General features: G+C 38.0%; 1 protein-coding gene across 3 annotated transcripts in view; it reads right to left on the minus strand.

Annotated features, from left to right (window-relative positions):
- Positions 1 to 2811: 2811 nt before the first annotated feature.
- GABPA (GA binding protein transcription factor subunit alpha) overlaps positions 2812 to 20521 on the minus strand; it is a 37982-nt gene continuing 20272 nt past the window's right edge. For all 3 annotated transcript variants that reach the window (XM_055567764.1, XM_055567765.1, XM_055567766.1), the window contains 5 exons: positions 19514 to 19708; positions 15286 to 15339; positions 14225 to 14365; positions 10943 to 11135; positions 2812 to 6394 (listed from right to left, as the gene is read on the minus strand). In XM_055567764.1, the coding sequence (XP_055423739.1) occupies positions 6166 to 6394; positions 10943 to 11135; positions 14225 to 14365; positions 15286 to 15339; positions 19514 to 19708 (812 nt within the window). In that variant the 3' untranslated portion in view covers positions 2812 to 6165. The remainder of the gene's footprint in view (positions 6395 to 10942; positions 11136 to 14224; positions 14366 to 15285; positions 15340 to 19513; positions 19709 to 20521) is intronic.

Genomic DNA, 20521 nt, shown 5'->3' on the forward strand with positions numbered 1-20521 from the left:
TGATTATGCATTAGAGACAATTAACATTTACAAAATTGTCTTCCAATTCACAATAATGATATATATCTTTCCACTTTTTTAGTCTTACACAAATTTTGCTGTTTCCCTAATTACTTCATGCTTTTAATTTCAATATCCAATTATTTGTTGCTAGCATGCAACTGAGTTTTGTATACTGACCTTATATCTTACCTCACTAAACTAATTCTTTTTTTTTTTTAATCTATTTAGGATTTTCATTACATTTGATGTCTTCTGCAGTTTCATTTCCTACAATACATATGCTTCTTCTCTTTCTTGCCTTATTTCCAGGTAGGGTCTTAAGTATAGTGTTGACTAGAAATGGTAAGAGCAAGTATTTCTTTTGTTGTTGTTGTTTAGTCACTAAGTCTTGCCCGACTCTCTACGTCCCCATGCACTGTAGCCTGCCAGGCTCCTCGGTCCGTGAGATTTTTCAGGCAAGAATACTGGAGTGGGTTGCCATTTCCTCCTCTAGGGGATCTTTCTGATGCAGGGATCAAAGCCAAGTATCTTGCATTGCATGCAAATTCTTTACTGCTGAGCTACTGGGGAAGCCCAGAATTCCTTTGCCTTTCCCCAAATCTTAGATTTCCCAGGTAACTCAGCTGGTAAAGAATCCACCCGCAATGCAGGAGACCCCAGTTCGATTCCTGGGTCAGGAAGATCCACTGGAGAAGGGATAGACTACCCACTCCAGTATTCTTGGGCTTCCCTGGTGGCTCAGCTGGTAAAGAATCCGTCTGCAGTGTGGGAGACCTGGGTTCAATCCCTGGGTTGGGAAGATCTCCTGCAGAAGGGAAAGGCTACCCACTCCAGTATTCTGGCCTGGAATACTTGATGTTTGGGCTTCCCTGGTGGCTCAGATGTAAAGAATCTGCCTGCAATGCAGGAGATCCGGCTTTGATCCCTGGGTTGGAAAGCTCCCCTGGAGAAGGGAATGGCAATCCACTCCAGTATTCTTGCCTGGAGAATTCCATGGACAGACCATGGGGTTGCAAAGAGTCAGACATGACTGAGCAACTGAGCAAGCAAGCAAATCTTAGATGGAAAACAAACCATTGTGCATGATGCTAACTGGCTAACTGTAGGTTTTTCATGCTCTGTATTGTTAAGGAAGTTCCCTTCTAGTTCTAGCATGCCCAGAGGTTTTGTCATGAATGGATATTGAGTTTTAACATATACTTTTCCTGCCATCTACTAAGATAATGTTTTTTTTTCTCTGTATTCTGTTAATTTGGTGAGTTAATTGAATCTTTAAATTCTAATTTAATAAAAGCTTTAATTGTAAAATACACATAAAATTTATCATCTTACCCACACATAAGTGTACAATTCAGTAGTATTAAGTATATTCATTGTTGTGTGGCCAATCTCTAGAACTTTTGTCATCTTGTAAAACAAACTTTCTACCCACTAAAAAATTCATTTCCTCCTCCCTCCACTAATTCACTTTTTATAAAAGTTTCAGTTTCTAATTGGAAACAAAAGGGCTTCCCTGATAGTTCAGTTGATAAAAAATCTGCCTGCAATGCAAGAGACCCTGGTTCAATTCCTGGGCTGGGAAGATCTGCTGGAGAAGGGATAGGCTACCCACTCCAGTATTCTTGGCCTTCCCTTGTGGCTCAGCTGGTAAAGAATCAGCCTGCAATGGGTTTATTTCCTGGGTTGGGAAGATACCCTGGAGAAAGGAAAGGCAGTATTCTGGCCTGGAGAATTCCATAGACTATAATCCATGGGGTTGCAAAGAGTCAGACACAGCTGAGTGACTTTCACTTTGACTACAGAAAGCTTTAAAAGCAATGTTCTAAATCAGTTTGCTTGTAGTAAAAAAAAAAAAAAGCCTTTTAAATAGGTGCTTATTAGCTTGCAAATTAAGCTTTACAGTTGTACACACAAAAAAATTAGTGTCTTGGGAGAACAAATATACCTGATGAATTTCATCACTTCAAACTAGATAAAACTAGATTGTGCGAAAAGCAGTTTATTCTACTCAAACCATTTCTTTTTCTTTTTATTTTTTTTTTGTCTTTATCAGAGCTTTATTTATTTTTTTAATTTTATTTTATTTTTGCCAAATATCAAAATGAATCCGCCACAGGTATACATGTGTTCCCCATCCTGAACCCTCCTCCCTCCTCCCTCCCCACACCATCCCTCTGGGTCGTCCCAGTGCACCAGCCCCAAGCATCCAGTATCCTGCATCGAACCTGGACTGGCAACTCGTTTCATACATGATATTTTACCTGTTTCAATGCCATTCTCCCAAATCTTCAAACCATTTCTTTTTAAAGCAGTTCAGTTAAAATGTGATCACTGCTTGACCATAAACAAAAGTGAAAGTAAAGTTTTTCTCCTTTCCCCTTTGATTCCTCTACATTCTGCTCCTGGCTGAAGCACCCACAGCCAACACAAAGAAGCAGTTTTTCATAATTTAAAACAAATAAAAAGGAAACCTAGCAAACTTGACTAAGTATTTCTAACAGTCATCAGCTTGCCTTTTGACAAGTACTCAGTGTTACTATTTCTTCTGTTGCTATTCTGAAATAGTTCAGCTTTGTTTATGGGGTTTTCATTTATTTTCTTAAAAAGACTAAACTCTCTAACACCTATTTTTAGTTCAGTGGACTCTGTTCTTCCCAAATTGATATTAATAGTTTTTAAATAAAGTATATGGGAATCACATGTATAATACACCAGATGTGAACTGTCACATTTTCATCTAACCAAATATCCTAGGAATTTGAAACTATCTGTATGCTGGGGAAAAAACTTCTAAAAAACACAGAAATATACTGTATAATAGTTTTATTTTTCTCATTTTACTATTTTTACATTTTATGCACAAATATTTTTTATCTGAGTAAAAATAGAAAATAACTGTCTTATGTAAAATTACAAAAAAAAATAAAAACCACAAAGAAATACATAATTGTTATTATGACAGTATAAGTGTCTTTATTTAAAGAGTAAAAATGTATGCAAAAATCCTCCTCCCTCTTACAAAAGATTGAGAATATTTTTTTCTGGCAGCACGTGAAATATCACTGAAATATCAGTATTTTTATACCCTCTAGATATGAAGACATTAAGTTAGTCACAGGTTATTTTGAAATTATGAAATTTAAAACATTTTTGTGCTATTTCAAAGATACATTAGTTCTTTTTAAAAGGCAGTAGCATAAAATGATGAATATGAAAAATAGCAGACCTCACCAAAAATATTTGGAGGCACAACCCTTTAAAGAAATATCATACTTGAATTTCACCATTTATCAGGGGCAAAAAAACAAACAAACAATCTTTCCTAATTAACTGACATGGACTGTCACAAAAATAAATGCGATGAGTCAATTCAAGTGACAATCAACCACACAGCAATTTTCCCTGATCTGTTTGATTTTCTGATGCCAACACAAATTCCTAAACTTCAGGCTAGCCAGATATGTATGAAAATTGGCTCAATGAGAATCTCATGTGGAAAAAGTTTTAAAACAAAAATGAACGTTTCATTATTTTTATACTTATATGGTATAGAAATGACCAATAATTTTATCTTTCCTCCTCTGATATACTATAAATTTTCCTATGGAAAATTTATTCATAAAATCAGAGCAAAGAATGAATAGCATAAATTATATTTTCTTTCAAAATACAAGTTATCTTTCAATAAAAGAAAAGACTACTTGGCTTCTGATAACTGCAACCTCAATAAGCACAATAGACACAGTTTATAAGCTGAGACAAAGTAACGGAAGTTTCTTGAATCAACTGGGAAAATTAGTCTCATTGCTTATGCTGCATAAAGCGATGGAGAGAGGCAAAGAAGAAAAAAGAAACAGCATCAGATTGTGTTTGAGAACTCACTGTTCAAATGATAACAAGGAATAAAAGAAAAACTACAAAAGGAAGAAAGTGAAAAGAATTTTTGTTAAGGTATCTGAGGAACACAGGGGAAAATAAAAAAGAAATAATAGATTGATTTTTAGAGATCTAGGAGAATTCCTTGCTTTAAAATACATACACATATAGTTGAGATATATGTAACGGAAATCTGTTATCTTGGCTAAAACTTTAACATAATGTCTCCCTCAAAGTATTTTAAGTCAAAAGTCAGTAATTTTAAGCTCTTGATAATATAACAGAAAAGTAGACTTTATCATTATTATTTTAAAACTTTAACTGACTTGTCAACTTCCTAGACCATAAGAGGATGGTGAAAAACCCTCTTTTCAGCTACCTGTTATCTGAACTAGAACATCTGTATCATATTGCTATTCTACTCAGATATTGTTGCAATCACAGCATCCAAGCTGAACTAATAGTTTGCCAGTCTATTCTGTGTTTATAGAAAGTTAAAAATGGAAATTACAGATTTTATTCTTTCTACTGCTTGTTTCTTAAAGGACTTCGACATGATACAATAATATAAGTGAATTGACATAACATGTTGTAGTCCCACAGTGTAACACTTAATATTATGATCTGAAGTTATCAGAAAAGGAGGTCATACACACCTCCCCCTCCTCCCTCTCCCTAAGATCCCTGCCTCCTGTGGTTCTTTCCAAACCTCTCTTTAGTACTGGGGGGCAGCAACTGTCAACAACGCCTCCTTGCATCACTGTAGCCCTTTCCTCCTCGTTAGTTAAATGCACTAAATGAGCTCTTATAAAGCTGTTTAGGGGATAGATTTAAAGGAGATGGTGAGGGAGAAGGTACATAAAGTAATATTTGAGAATCAGTCTTCTGCTATAAGATTAAAGTATCTCATATCATGATTTGTGCATAATACTTTAAAACAAACGCCAAGGGAAAAAAAAGTAAGGAAACCAAGTAAGAAAAAGACATTTCTAGCCATTTCTGTTCAGTGTTGGCTTGTAGTAGGAAAAGAGTTTCATGTATGTAAGAATTATTTAATTTTTAAAGGATTTCTAAGCAAGTTTTAAAATATCCCTTTTGAATATTATGTCTTTGTTTGTATGTGTGTACATATATATGCGTATGTGTGTATATATATATAAGATGGACAACTGGACATGTATACAGATATTTGTACACTCAAATATGTAATATTCAAAGGAAAAAATTAAATGAATGGGAAATTTTAAGAGAAGACTGCCTGTACTGGAGGTCAAATTTTCCTTTTAGAACTATTTGCAAGTAATTTACTCATGTCTTGAAGGATCAAGTACTGCTGACTGATTTAAAGTCTTCATCAGAAACACAAGACTATGAAAGCTGTTTTGTATAATAAACCAGCACTACAGGATAATTAATTTTTTAAAAAAGGAAGCCATAACAAACCAAACTAAACCAAAATTTTATTTCTGGTTGAGGTATACTTTTTCAGATTTTTAAATCTCTGACAGGAAAAGCAGAGATCATCTGAGAATTTTTTAATAGTTGGTTTATTAGGATTTAATGTCTCTCTTATAATAATTTAAATTCTTGGCCTGACATTATGAATAATCTATACAGTAAATCCTTAAAATTGGCTTTTCAGTAAAGCCAGATTTAAACCTGGATCTCTTTCTTCAGCACTGCTCTTCTGCCAGTCTTTTTTACTTTTGCTTGCAAATACATAAATTATTTTAATAACATGATACTCTTAGTAATTTTATTAATATTAGAATTTTATTGGATATGATTACTTTAGCTCTGCTTGATTAGATGAAACAGGCATACATGCTTCAGCTGTGAAAAATTCCATTTTCTGGTTTTTATGTAAAGCAACATCTAAAGCAGCAGAGAGGGGAAACAGTTATATTTTCAAAAATATTAATAGTTAAGCCAGACTGTTTCCTGGAGATATTTCATTTATTTTTCATCCTCAGATGCTACTGGCTGTTTTTGGTAGGTCTAGACATTAATACTGACCAGTTTAGCTTTTCTGACTGTTAACAAACTAGCCCACAATGAACCAGCCTAGAGACATTGTGGTGATTGTTTAACATACACATATTCTAAAATATATGCTCAAAGTAAAAAGATCCAAATTCACAAGAGTATGAAATATTTATAAAAAAAATCATGCATCAGATTGTACAGTCTAGAAATAAAAGAAGATTCAAATTCAGTAATAAAGGGAAGAGCAATGCTTGCTCTAACATTTTAAGAAAGACCTTGGACTCCCAGAAGGTCCTGGGTTCAGTTATCCTTCTCTGTCTGCAGGGACGCAGTAGCCAGGGCTACCGCTGTGACCGGCTGGGCGATTCCGTGCAGCTGCATCTTTGCGAGTTTCTTCTGTTCACACTCTGTGACCAAACGGTTCAACTCTGCTGCACTGTATCCAATAAGAGTCTTCAAGTCACAGACAAACTTGTAGACAAACCTCTTGCCTTGAACTTTACAAATCATGTCCCCATCGTAATAATACCTTTAAAAAGAGAAAACTGCATTATGACCATATAAAAATACTTTAAAAATTTGGACTTCTTACAATACTTCACAGATTATTCCATAAACAGAAGCCTAGTATTATATCTATCACAATAGCAACTAACAATGAGGTGATATAAAAATATTTAACGCTGTTATCCAAAGAAACTTTAAAATATTCACTAAAATTTCAAAGCTAAGTACTCTAAAATTTTATGTATCAAATCTTCAAAACATATTCTCAAAAATTATGCTGAAACATTGAATTTAAAAATAAACATTATAAGCAAAACCAAAAAACCTTAGGCGCAGTAACAGAATCCAAGAACAAGGAGTCTGAATCAGAATGCCAAGATTCAAAACCTCACGTCTTTCCTGTGACCACAGGAAAGCCACATTTGTTTGCTCTAAGCTTGTATCCCTCATTTATAAAATGAGATTTAAAAAAGTATGGACCCTAATAGAATTATTGAAGATTAAAAGGATTATCTCTGTGTGCTTAGCACACAATGACTGGCACATATAGCCTACTATAAAATAGAAGCTATGGTGATAATTAAGAACCCATATGGTATGTATAAAAAATTTAAATATACATATTCTCTGGTTGTTGGAATGTCCATTTTTCTGTCTGGTACAAATGCGTTATTACATATCTATGCCTTCATCTTAATCATTTTAATATATTAAAAGCTCTCCTTCCAGTGAAATTCTCCAAACCAATAGGGGAGCCTCAAAACTGTAAGCAAAAGGGTTTAAAAAAAGAAGAAAAAATAGGACCAGAAAAACAGAAAAGAGGACTCATAAAGAAACAATGTTTCTAAAGCTACATAGGCAAACTTGGGGAAATCACTCTAGAAGCCTGGTTTATGGGTATAAAACAGACTGCAATTATACTTAATTTGGAAAAGACTTTGTTTACCCCTATGCACTGCCTGGTGAGCTACAGTCCATGGGGTGGCAGCGAGTCTGACACGACTGAGCAACTAACACTCAAACACACACGTGCACTGCCAATTCCAATTAACAGGAAAAAAGGTAAGTCAAAACTTCTGGGCTGGCAGATTTTGGAGACTTTATCATAAAACTGTACTGCCCACTTGTGCGCATTTGCACTCAGCTGATGAAGAGCTGTTACAAAACAAACTACATGCAAAAGTACAGGTGGTATAAACTACCACATTTAGTAGGACTTTGTTATAGAAGTAACTCAGTGTAACCAAAAATCCATTAACAAAAAAACTACATTCAGTAAACTGTCATCTTTCCCTAATTCCAGAACAGCTAAAGTATAATGGTTATGTGCACTTTCCCAGTAAGAGATGTAACACATTGGGCAGTCTTGTGTCTCTTTTTTTGTCAACTACATTAATATAGAATTATAACTCAGCCCACAAACTACCAACAGCTTGTCATCCAGTTAAAATACTGTTGGCATTTTGAGTTAAGTGAACAGCTCAGTGACTTATTACAAAGTGAACATTCATTCACCTGTTAACTGTGACTCTGGCCAGGACACAGAACACTGTATGCACCCCACAGCTTCTCCACAGCCCCTCTCAATCATCACCCCTCCCTTGCTCTAGAAGGTTACACAATCCTAGTTCATGATAGTAATTTCATTGCTGCTTTTCTATTCTTATCACCCAAACATGTATCTGTAAGTGCTGTAATTTAGTTTTGCTGTTATTTGCACACTACTATATAAATTCAGTATACACTCTTTTGGGTCTGGATTTTTTTCACTGAATATTATGTTTGAGGTTTACCCATATCAGTGCATTTTCATGGATACACAGTATTCTATAGTGTATCACAGTTTACTTATTCACTGTACCGTTGCAAGATATTTGGGTGGTTTCTGATTTTTGCATGCTTGCATGCTCAGTCACTTCAGTTGTGTCTGACTCTTGGCAACTCCAGGGACTACAGCCCGCCAGGTTACTCTATCCATGGGATTTCCCAAGCAAGAATACTGGAGCAGGTTGCCATTTCCTATGAGGGGATTTTCCCACTCCAGGGATCAAACCTGTGTCTCCTGCATTGCAGGCAGATTCTTTACCACTGAGCCACTGGGGAAGCCCTTCTGATTTGGGGATGCTATAAATAAGGCTGCTATAAGCATCCATATGAATATGTACATAAATTTTCGTCTGGTAAATCCTTAGAAGATAAACTGCTAGGTTACTGGTCACAGTTTACACTCCTACCAAAAGTGTAGAAGCATTCCCACTGCTACATATCCTCACCAACACTTGGTACAAGCAATTATTTTCATTTTAGCCACTCTTGGACGTGTTGTGGTGCAGCCGCTAAGTTGTGTTCAACTCTTCGCGACACCATGGACTGCAGCATGCCAGGCTTCCCTGTCCCTCACTATCCCCTGGAACTTGCTCAAACTCATGTCCATGGAGTCTGTGACGGCATCTAATTATCTCATCTTCGGTTGTTTCCTTCTCCTCCTGCCCTCAATCTTTCCCAGCATCAAGATCTTTTCCAACGAGTCAGCTCTTCGCATCAGGTGGCCAAAGGATTGGAGCTTCAGCATCAGTCCTTCCAATGAACACCCAGGATTGGTCTCCTTTAGGATGGACTGGTTGGATCTCCCTGCAGTCCAGGGGACTGTCAAGAATCTTCTCCAACACCACAGTTCAAAAGCATCATTCCTTTGGTGCTCAGCTTTCTCTATGCTCCAACTCTCACAATCATACAAGACTACTGGAAAACCACAGCTTTGACTAGATGGACATTTGTCAGCAAACTGGCCATTTGGATAATTTCTAAATTTTTCCTAATTTCCTATGGATCTGTAAGAGTTCTTTAATTATTCCAGGTAAGAGTCTTACATGAGATATATGAGGCTTGACTTTCACTCTCTTGATGGTTTCTAATGGCCAGAAGTTCTGAATTTAAATGTAGTTCAATTTATTGATCTTTTCCATTAGGTTAGTGCTTCTGGTTCTATTTAATGTCTTTTCTCATCTACTAAAGTCAAGAAGGCATTTCTGGATGCTTCCCTATTTTGCCTTCACAATTTAGAGCTACAAGTTACACAGAATTGATTTTCAGTATACTATAAAGAAGGAGGTCAATATGGATAGTCAACTGTCCCAGCACTACTGACTGAAATGTAGGTCTCTTGCCTACTGCCATCTTTAAATCAATGCTCCTATATTTTTTGTTCTATTCAGGTTATCAGTTCTAATCTTGGGTCCTCTGTCTATCCCAAGCAAACGGCACACTGTCTTACTGTTACAGTGAGTCTTTATATCCTGTAGAGCAAGTCTGTCCAGTTTGTTAATCTTCTTCAGGTGTCCTGGTTCTCACGACACTTTATCAGTTCAGTTCAGTCGCTCAGTCGTTTCCGACTCTTTGCGACCCCATGGCCTGCAGCACACCAGGCCTCCCTGTCCATCGTCACTTTGCATTCACATATAAATTCTATAATCATCTTGTCAACTTCTATGAAAACACTTATTCAGGCAGCTACTGCATTGAAACTTAGGCCAACTGCAGACAAGTGACATCTTAATTATTAATTCTAATAATTCATCTAATTTTGAGGGGACTTGTGTGTACACAATCACATCAACTGTCAAAAATGACAGTTTCAATTCTGATTACACAGAAAGGATCTTTTAGATAGTTAGCAAAGTGTTTGACACTGAGTAATAAGTACACTGAAAATAAAGCATTTTAGTTACTTATATATGCTAAGGAAAACAAATTGTCATTGTGGAAAAGAAAAATTATCAGGATAAACTAGGTAACAAAACTTGAATGCCATGATCCTGTAACAAGGAATACTGATTTAACCAGTATTCCACATAATTATATAATTACAATGGGATGAGGGGATAGAATGGTTGCATGTGTTAATGATGAGAGGTAAATCACACTCTGTGTGAAATTCACAGAACTGCTTTATCAAATTCACTTTTCCCAAAAAACAGATATAATTCCTACTTCTCAGATACTTAAGTGCACATACTGAATTTCCATCACTGTAGTAAGCATAAATTCTGACAGTAATTACATCAAAACTTTCATACCATTTATGAGAAATTATAAATTATTCTATTTCAACTTGATGAAAAAGTTTGAATATTCAGATTTAGGCTGACTGGGGGGAAGGAAAAACAGAGAAATGGGTTAACATTTTGCATCTAATTATAAAAACTGACTATCTACGTATTTACTAGAGTTTACAGACACTCAATGCACCTATGCCAAATGGAAGCATATCTGTTAATAAAAAAACCAGAAACCTCAAAGATTAAATATGCCGGTTTTAAAAAGAGTGGTGTATGTTTTTAATCAGATAAAAACAAATAATCTAGAATCATCTTTTAAAAAATTCTACGTATCTCAAATTACTACTAAAAACCTTTTTAAGAAGTAATTTTTAACATAAATGTGAACATTTTTAGTTTTTTATTTACATAAAGAAAACATAAGTCAAGTATTTTAACATCATTACATAACAATGTTTATACAAATAAGCCATTTTTTAGAAACGATTGATTGATACTTTTAAAATGCTTACCTTAATGCACGACTAAGTTTCTCATAGTTCATTGTAGGTTTGTTTTTACGTTGTCCCCATTTCTGTGCAACCAGTTCGGGCTGATTTAGCTTAAATTCTCCTTCATCACCAACCCAAGAAATGCAGTCTCGAGCATCCTTGTCAGTAAGGAGTTCTAGCAAAAACTGCCACAGTTGGATCTGGCCATTGTTTCCTAGAAATTGACAAGAATGACAAGCACTGACCATAATGCTATGGATTTTCAGAGGGCAAAAGAGAACAGGTCCTCTGGTTTGTATCTCAGCCACATGAAAAACATAAACTTCTTTTACAAACGCTATCTAAGTATTTTCAGAGAAAAAGTCCAGGGGGCAGTCCTCAGATGGTGGAGGAACAGGACGGGGAGACCACTTTCTCCCCCATAAATTCATCGAAAGAACATTGGAACGCTGAGAAAATTCCACAAAACAACTTCTGAACGCTGGCAGAGGACATCAAGCACCCAGAAAGGCAGCCCATTGTCTTTGAAAGGAGGTAGGACAAAATATAAAAGATAAAAAGAGAGACAAAAGAGTTAGGGATGGAGACCCATCCCAAGAAGGGAGCCTTAAAAGAGAAGTTTCCAAACACCAGGAAACCCTCTCACCCACGGGTTTGTGGAGAGTTTTGGAATCTCAGAGGACAACATAACTGGGAGGAAAAATAAATAAATAAATAAAACTCACAGATTACGTGTCTAACAGCAATTCCCAGCGGAGAAGTAGCCCAGATGCTGGCATCGGCCACCAGCAAGTGGGGGCTGAACAGGGAGGAGCAGGCTGCACTGCTCAGGGTAAGGACCGGGCCTGAATGCCCTGGGGGCAATCTGAGGGAGCTAACATCAGATAGCAACCCAGATTGTGAAATAGCCAGAGAGAGAGAGAAAAAAAAAACAGAGAGAGAGAACTTTCCCTGGAAAAGCTCTAACCTAAGGCACTGCCAGCCTGTTCACAGAACCAAGGACTGAGCGAATACCAGAGGAGAGCTAGCCGGCTGTGGACCGGCCACCCCCTGCTGGAGACAGGGAGGCAGGCGGGTGCCAGCCAGAGCTGGAAGGCAAGGGGCAAACTCGGCCCCAGAGACGGCATCCTCTACCAAACTGCGAGCAGGCTCCCAGTTGCTAACCAAGACTTCCTGGGATTCTGGACGGTTGACATCCGCAGGGAGGGTCACAGCCAGAGATCAGCTCCCCAGAGGAGACACATGGCACACCTGACAGGCTGGGATGGGGGAGGTGATAAGACGCAGCTCCCACCTGGGGAGAGTGTGCTTGCCAAGCACCTGGTCGCCTGAGCTGCTTGGACTTGGGAAGGGCACAAAATGCAGGCCCAACTGAGTCTGCGCCTTTGTGGAGTACCCAAGACCCTGAACCTGGGCTCAGACCTGGAAAGTGCACGCAACCCAGGGCCCACTTTAGACAGTTCCCCTGCAAAGCAACCTAGAGCCTGAGCAGTGTAGACTGGGAAAGCATACACGCCGTGAGCGGGGGCAAACCCAGTGTGGCCGAGGGACTGCGAGCACTCCACACACGCCAGTGTTACTTGTTTACCTTGCAAAAAAATACACCCTATTTTTAAAGCAAACTTCATATATATTTTTTATAATTTTTGAGATTTTGTTTTTTTAATATTGTATTTTTGAGAGTCTAATCTCTACTCTAGATTTTTAATCTTTGCTTTTTGGTATTTGTTATCAATTTTATACCTTTAAGAACCCAATCTTCAGTACCCATTTTTACTTGGGAACGAGATTACTGGCTTGACTGCTCTCTCCCCCTTTGGACTCTCCTTTTTCTCCCCCAGGTCACCTCTATCTCCTCCCTCCCCCTTCTCTTCTCTACCCAACTCTGTGAATCTCTTTGTGTGTGCCGGACGGTGGAGAACACTTAGGGAACTGATTACTGGCTGGATCTGTCTCTCTCCTTTTGAGTACCCCCTTTATCCTCTTGGCCACCTCTGTCTCCTTCCTCCCTCTTCTCTTCTCTGTATAACTCTGTGAACATCTCTGAGCAGTCCAGACTGTGGAGCGCACATAAGGAAGTGATTACTGGCTAGCTTGCTCTCTCCTCTTTTGATTCCCCCTCTTCTCCTCCTGGTCACCTCTAACTCCCTCCTCCCTCTTCTCTTCTCCATATAATTCTGTGAACCTTCTGGGTGTCCCTCACTGTGGAGAATCTTTTCATCATTAACCTAGATGTTTTACCATCAGTGCTGTATAGATGAAGAAGTCTTGAGGCTACTGTAAGAATAAGACTGAAAACCAGAGGCAGGAGGCTTAAGTCCAAAACCTGAGAACACCAGAGAACTCCTGACTCCAGGGAACATTAATCAATAAGAGCTCATCCAAAAGCCTCCATACCTACACTGAAACCAAGCACAACCCAAGAGCCAACAAGTTCCAGAGCAAGACATACCACGCCAATTCTCCAGCAACACAGGAACATAGCCCTGAGCTTCAATATACAGGCTGCCAAAGTCACACCAAAGCCACAGACATCTCAAAACTCACTACTGGACACTTCACTGCACTCCAGAAAGAAGAAATCCAGCTCCACCCACCAGAACACCGACACAAGCTTCCCTAACCAGAAAACCTTGACAAGCCACCCGTCCAAACCCACCCACAGGGAGGAACCTCCACAATAAAGAGGAACCTCAAACTGCCAGAATACAGAAAGGCCACCCCAAACACAGCAATCTAAACAAGATGAAAAAGGAGAGAAATATTCAGCAGGTAAAGGAACATGATAAATGCCCAACAAACCAAACAAAAGAGGAGGAGATAGGGAGTCTACCTGAAAAAGAATTCAGAATAATGATGGTAAAAATGATCCAAAATCTTGAAAACAAAATGGAGTTACAGATAAATAGCCTGGAGACAAGGACTGAGAAGATGCAAGAAATGTTTAACAAGGACCTAGAAGAAATAAAAAAGAGTCAATCAATAATGAATAATGCAATAAATGAGATCAAAAACACTCTGGAGGGAACAAACAGTAGAATAACGGAGGCAGAAGATAGGATAAGTGAGGTAGAAGATAGAATGGTAGAAATAAATGAAGCAGAGAGGAAAAAAGAAAAAAAGAATTAAAAGAAATGAGGACAACCTCAGAGACCTCTGGGACAATGTCAAACGCCCCAACACTTGAATCATAGGAGTCCCAGAAAAGAAAAAGTCCATATTCACATTTTCATACAGTGAAATAAAACAAAATATACACAATTTGACAAATTTTATAAATATCAGATGACAATGCAAAAATACCTGTTCTGTTTCCAGGCGAACTCCTATCTTCTCCTGAAATTCTCGGAGCTCTTTGTACTTTAGCTGCCTTTGCACTACTATTTATAGCTTTAATGGCAGTTGGTGTAGCAGACTGCACTGATGCTGGAATAATTTGCACAGCTGCAAAGCAAGACAAGGGGAAAATTTTTTTTTTCTCCTTCCAATACAGACAGAGAAAAAGCTACTGAAAGAAAATAAAATGCAAGTAGTTTAACTCATGCCTCTCTAATTACTCAACAAAAGTTCAGAGGTTAAGGTATAATGTCTGCATTACTATCTATGAATCTTAAGTGAATAAAAGTTGGTTTCCTTATTTTGGGAAAACTTATTGATGTATATACAGTAGATAAAGTTAAAAAAAAAATCTACTTTTTAAAAAATATTTGTTCGTAAGAGATGGTTTATCAAATTTTGGAGAATGAGGACAAATGAGAATTCATGTTCCACTGCTGACAGGAGTACAAACATACCACCATTTTGAGAAAAACTTTAGTAATATCCAGTGAAGTCAAAAGGGTAGAATCCCATGAAATCACAACCAGAGAATCTCACACACTTTCTTACAGATGTTCATTCAATGATGTTCACAAAGTTTTCAAAATGATAAATAGCAGTGAAAATAAAATCGAGCTACAGATATCAACATAGGTCTCATAAATATAAATCAAAAAAGCAAGCTACAAAAGGATAGACACAGTATATCACCATCTTTACCCAAAAGTTTATACATGTATAAAATAATGCCCTGAACTGTTTATGGTTACAAAAGTTCATAAAAATATAAAATATGCCTAGAATAAGAAACCTCAAGTTCAGGACAGTCCTTTAAAATGGGATCTACAACAGATAAACTTAACATATAAAGTTTTATCTCTTATGGTGTATGTAGATATTGGTTATACTTTATTTATGTCTTTGTATATCTAGAATACTTCATACAAAATTTAAAAATTAGCTTTTCTTTTTACTACCTTGCAGTACTAAATGGAACATTTCTTATTGATAAATCAACCCTATATTATGGGCACATGAATACTCACGTTGATCAATTGTAACTATCTCATTCATCTGTTGTTCTTGGCTTGCCAATACATCTGAAGAACACACATAAAAATTTTTTGTTTTCATTTAAACCACAAATGCAAACTCCAATTCAGTAAAATTCAATTTAAAAAAAAAAAAAAACACCCTCCATGATTAAAACAAAAACCAAGCAAACAAGAAAGCAAAACATCAAATAATTGAAACTTATGGGCCTAAGAACCTAAAAAATACTTAACAGTCATTTTACAGGGAATAGATATTTTTAAGAGAAGCAACAGAAAGAAAGCTCCAATTCAATGTTCAGAAAAGTTGTTCAGAGAACCAGGGTTTGAAAATGTCTATTATAAATCTATTTATTTAGGCTTTATGTAAAACAGGAAATATTCAAGATCAGATCACCAGAGTGAAATTATTTAGATACATTTTCTTCATTAAAAAAGGCTCTTTCAAGATGACTGGAGAGATCATCATAATTTGGTGTATGCATGATCAAATACCCATTAAAAAAAAAATTGCTTTAACTTTAGAATACTTCTTCTAAAGATAGCCAAATTTTCAGTGGAATTACAGCTGTTCTCTGTGTCACAAATGAACTAGGTAATTTAACATGTCTACAAATACAGGTCTCAAATGAGGCAGTGAAGGGAACTCCCCCGTGGTCGTCCAGTGGTTAGGACTTCAGTCTCTCACTGTCAAGGGCCCAGGCTCAGTCTCTGGATGGGGAACTAAGATCCCACAAGCTGTGCAGTGCAGCCAAAAAAAACCCCAAAACAAACAAAACCCCCTGTGAGTTACAGTGTAAAACGTCCTAATATAACCGTTTGGAGAACTATTCATTACTCATCCCTTGCTATTTCCTACTGAAATGTTATTCTTCACCTCTCAGATAAGAGTTACACTTGCCAGTCTATATCCCTTCAGCCTTTTTAGTGCCCATCACAGACTTGGATGCTTCTCTCTCCAACTGACATTGTACCCACCAGCTGTCATCTGTGTACCGACCTGAGTCCTGGGGCCTGGGCTCCTAACACAGTTCTACTGAGAATGCCACACCAGGCTCCAACGCCAGGCACGGAGCTGAAGAGGACTGGCAAACTAAAGAGAGATCCGACTCCTACTTGTCAGATGGGAGCTTTCTTTGGGGGTCCTGAGTTTGGGAATGTAAACAATTATATGAGACTAGCCTCAGATTTGGGTTCTGGTCTTAGCATTAATTTATCGGCTGTATGACAACGGTAAATTATTCAACTAACCTGAACACTTATTTCTTCATAATGCAATGAGATACCCCCACCTACCACTTCATGAGGCTGTTGTGAGGATTAAAGGAAAATATTTTTAAGTAGCACAATACCTGAAATATAGTTAACTTTCAGTAAGTTGAAGACACTATTCTTTTATCCAGATTCATAGTTCTGACTATTCTCAAGGACAACTGTTCTGAAGAAAAATTCATGCTTTATATTTGTGGTATATTCCCCCCAAATTTTATAAAAGTACCTTGAAAGGGCAAAGTGCTATTGAAATGAAACTGTTTAACCCTTGACTGTGACTGAACACAGTACCCTAGCTTAAAAAGAGGCAAAGAAGAGTCACCACTACACAGCACAGGCGTTACCAACCTGTTAAGATCAGCCGCTCAGCCCTGATTTTTGGACTGGAGTTTGGTTTGTCTCCTGGGAACTCTCAAGATATTAACGGAAGGCAGAACACAGAAACAGAGGGGCTTTTGAAAGGCTGGTCCAAGACCGCACAGACACTCTAAATATCAAATTCCTTCTCCAGCCCTCAAACCCTGGTCCCGCATAAAGGAAGCAGAGCCCTAAGGGGAAAAGCTCTAGGGTGTATGGAGCAAGTTTATGCAAACTCTGAACACTGAAGGTATAAGGCAATTCTTTGTCCCAAAGAAAACTCTCAGAAAACTGAGTTTTGTGCCTCTGGCCACAGAAGACATATTCACACCAAGAAGGACATCATCGAGAGCTGGGACTCCTGGAACATTTCCTAATTATCCTCTCCATGTACGGTAGGACTTGGATCAAATGTCACTAGAAGGAAAACTGCAGGAGGCTGGTGGCCCGGGTGGGAAAACTAACACAAATACTTAAAGAAGGAGGTCTGTCTGTTCAGTACTGCTTCCCCTTGATAAATCACTCAGGAACAGATAGTAAATGCTAGGTTACCAAGGACATGCTACAGACTTCACTCTACAAGAGGGGCCAGAGAGCTAGACTGTGCCCCAAGGAGCCTGTTCTGAGAAGCTGCTGCTGCTGCTAAGTCGCTTCAGTCATGTCCGACTCTGTGCGACCCCATAGACGGCAGCCCACCAGGCTCCCCCGTCCCTGGGATTCTCCAGGCAAGAACACTGGAGTGGGTTGCCATTTCCTTCTCCAATGCATGAAAGTGAAAAGTGAAAGTGAAGTCGCTCAGTCGTGCCCAACTCTTAGTGACCCCATGGACTGCAGCCTACCAGGCTCCTCCATCCATGGGATTTTCCAGGCAAGAGTACTGGAGTGGGGTGCCATTGCCCTCTCCTCTGAGAAGCTAGGCTTGTGAATTACAGAAAGTCGATCAAACATAGCCTTACCCATCACCCTACCCACTCCCTGATTCTGAGAGTTAGATTTCCAAACCCAATGGAATTTCCTTGCCAGGCAGAGCAAATAATCATGGCCAGATAAGCAAGGAATTCCTTAAGATATTCATGTAGGCCATGGGGCTGTTACTTTTGTAAACAAAACAATTCCAAAGCAGAGCTCTTCTGTAGAAGACCCATTCTACTGCACAAAGATGGAAAGATACGTAAGATTTCTCACAGCCCCCTGTGCTGGGAAAAGCCTCTGAGTGAGCTTTAACATTTGAGAAGCCCTAGGAGAGCCACAGAGAAACAACGAAGTGCCGATCTGGGATAGACAGCAAAAACCATGAACTTGAGAAAAACCAAACTGCAGTCTAAATACTGTCCTTGTTCTATTCTTGAGAGTTCCTACAAGAAAATGTTTCTGTAAACATGACTCACATGTTAAAAACCTGAAATATTTCAGATTTACCTTAGTCATCTAGAAAGCTCTACGGAGAAGAAAACCTGTGACACCGAGGATAAACTTTCAACTAGAACATTCAACTTATTTATATAATAGGAACTGAAACTAGAAATAAACCTTGTAAATGTAATGAATCTACTAAGTCTTTTCAATACTTTTCCTCCTAATATTTAAGAAAACCAACACAGGAGAGATACTGCCAATGAAACAATGAAGGAAAGCCTCCCCACTGAGCTTATTTCTTATTCAACAGCAGATGAAATCCTAAGCATTAAATGACTGAAAAATCCCTCCACCAGAACTGTTCCCTAATTGCGTACACAGTAGGATGAAATGCTACCATTTATACTTTCATCCACAGAGATTATAAAAACAAAGTCAGCATGTCCTAGTCACGCATTCTGAAAAATTTGTTCTTTGCTCAGCGTTTCTGATTTATATAACAATGTCAGGGAATGGGTTACTACTAACATATTTTAACAGTCACTGAAATATAACATGGATTAAAATTCAAACAAAATAATTTACATATATTTGAGCTCTTTTTGTTGGACAGCTTTAATCATCAAAATAATGTCTGTTGAGCAACATGGAAACACTGAAACCAGTGGCTTCCAATTCAAGATGGTGGGTTGCATACTTAACTCTACTTCCCCTTTCTCCCTTAAAATCCCATTCGACTAAAAGAAATTTTAAAAGATTTAATCCCCATAATGAAGAGGATGAGAGAGAAGCCATCTGTGAACAAATAATCGTAAACTTCTAAAAGATGAGCATCGGTGAAAGAGCTGACTGATGAACCAGAAGTCAACAACTAGAATATACGAACAGAGCTAATTGCAAGGCACAGAATCTTACTTGGATAGAACAGAACTTGGAGTCTAGTGTTAGTCTGCCTGGGTTTGGATTCTGGGTCTGCCACACCCTAGTTCTATAACCTTGTGGGGGCTCTCTAAGCCTCAGATTCCTATCTGAAGAAATAAGGAAAGTAATGATCTCTGGCTTTAGTATAAGATTAAATGAGATTATACATATAAATTCTCAGCACATCACAGCCTTACACAATAAATGTTAATTATTACTGCTGTTAGCAATGAACAATTAAGATGAAAACAAAGTTATAAAGAAATACAAGTAAACAAGTTATAATGCAAATAAGATAATAGTTTCAATTTTATACATTTTCGAAGAAGTTCCAGATGACTCCAGAGAATTTCTCCCCGAGGAACTCGCTGAAAAAAATCTTCTTGGCTGAGACTACAGAGTTCTCTTCCAGAAATATTCAGTGTAGTGAGGTCTATATCAGTCATGCTGAATTCCTTCATTACCCAAACCACCCAATGCAGGACTTGGTCCGTGGACCATTGTATGGGATCTAAAGACAAAAATATTACCATTAGCCTAGTTGCATCTTAGATATTACAATTTACAGTTAACTTGTCAACACACACAAAAACACACAGATAAAATCCAGACAGGTTTCCCCTCCCCGCCCCCAAGTAAGTGAACTCATTATATGAAATAAAAAGATGCTTACACTCCATTTTCTTCTTAGCTCCTTATCTAAAATTTGATGGGTTCACGTGTTTCTACATCAGTTAGTTTGGAATTTTATTAAGAAAAAACAAAATGCACAACTGCTCTCCAGTGAGCCAAATGGAAGAATAAAATACATGATTACCTTGCAGGAAATGCCCCCTCACCAAGTTAATATTCAGTTTTTTCCATTTCTGCAATGTTTATTTCTTATAATTCAGCTTTGTGTCTCCAACAGCTATTTGTATTGAAATCCACCAATGAGCCCCTGATGACCAAATTTAGTAGATACTACTCAGCCAGCATTCTTTGACTTTCTCAGCAGCATCGAGACTTGTGACCATCTAAAACTCCTCCTCAATTTCAATGGCATGAGATATGTACTGGAGAAGGAAATGGCAACCCACTCCAGTGTTATTGCCTGGAGAATCCCAGGGACTGGGGAGCCTGGTGGGCTGCCGTCTATGGGGTCACACAGAGTCGGACACGACTGAAGTGACTTAGCAGTTAGCAGCAGCATATATGTACAGTTCTTATTTTTCTTCTATCTGGTAAGCTATTTCATGTCTCCCCAATGTCCTGTTCCTCAACCCTGAATGTGGACAAGGTTCAGCACTGTGTTATCATTCCTTTTCTCTCTCTTCACCAGAGA

Source organism: Bubalus kerabau, chromosome 2 (genome assembly GCF_029407905.1).
Source record: "Bubalus kerabau isolate K-KA32 ecotype Philippines breed swamp buffalo chromosome 2, PCC_UOA_SB_1v2, whole genome shotgun sequence".
Classification (NCBI taxonomy): Eukaryota; Metazoa; Chordata; class Mammalia; order Artiodactyla; family Bovidae; genus Bubalus; species Bubalus kerabau.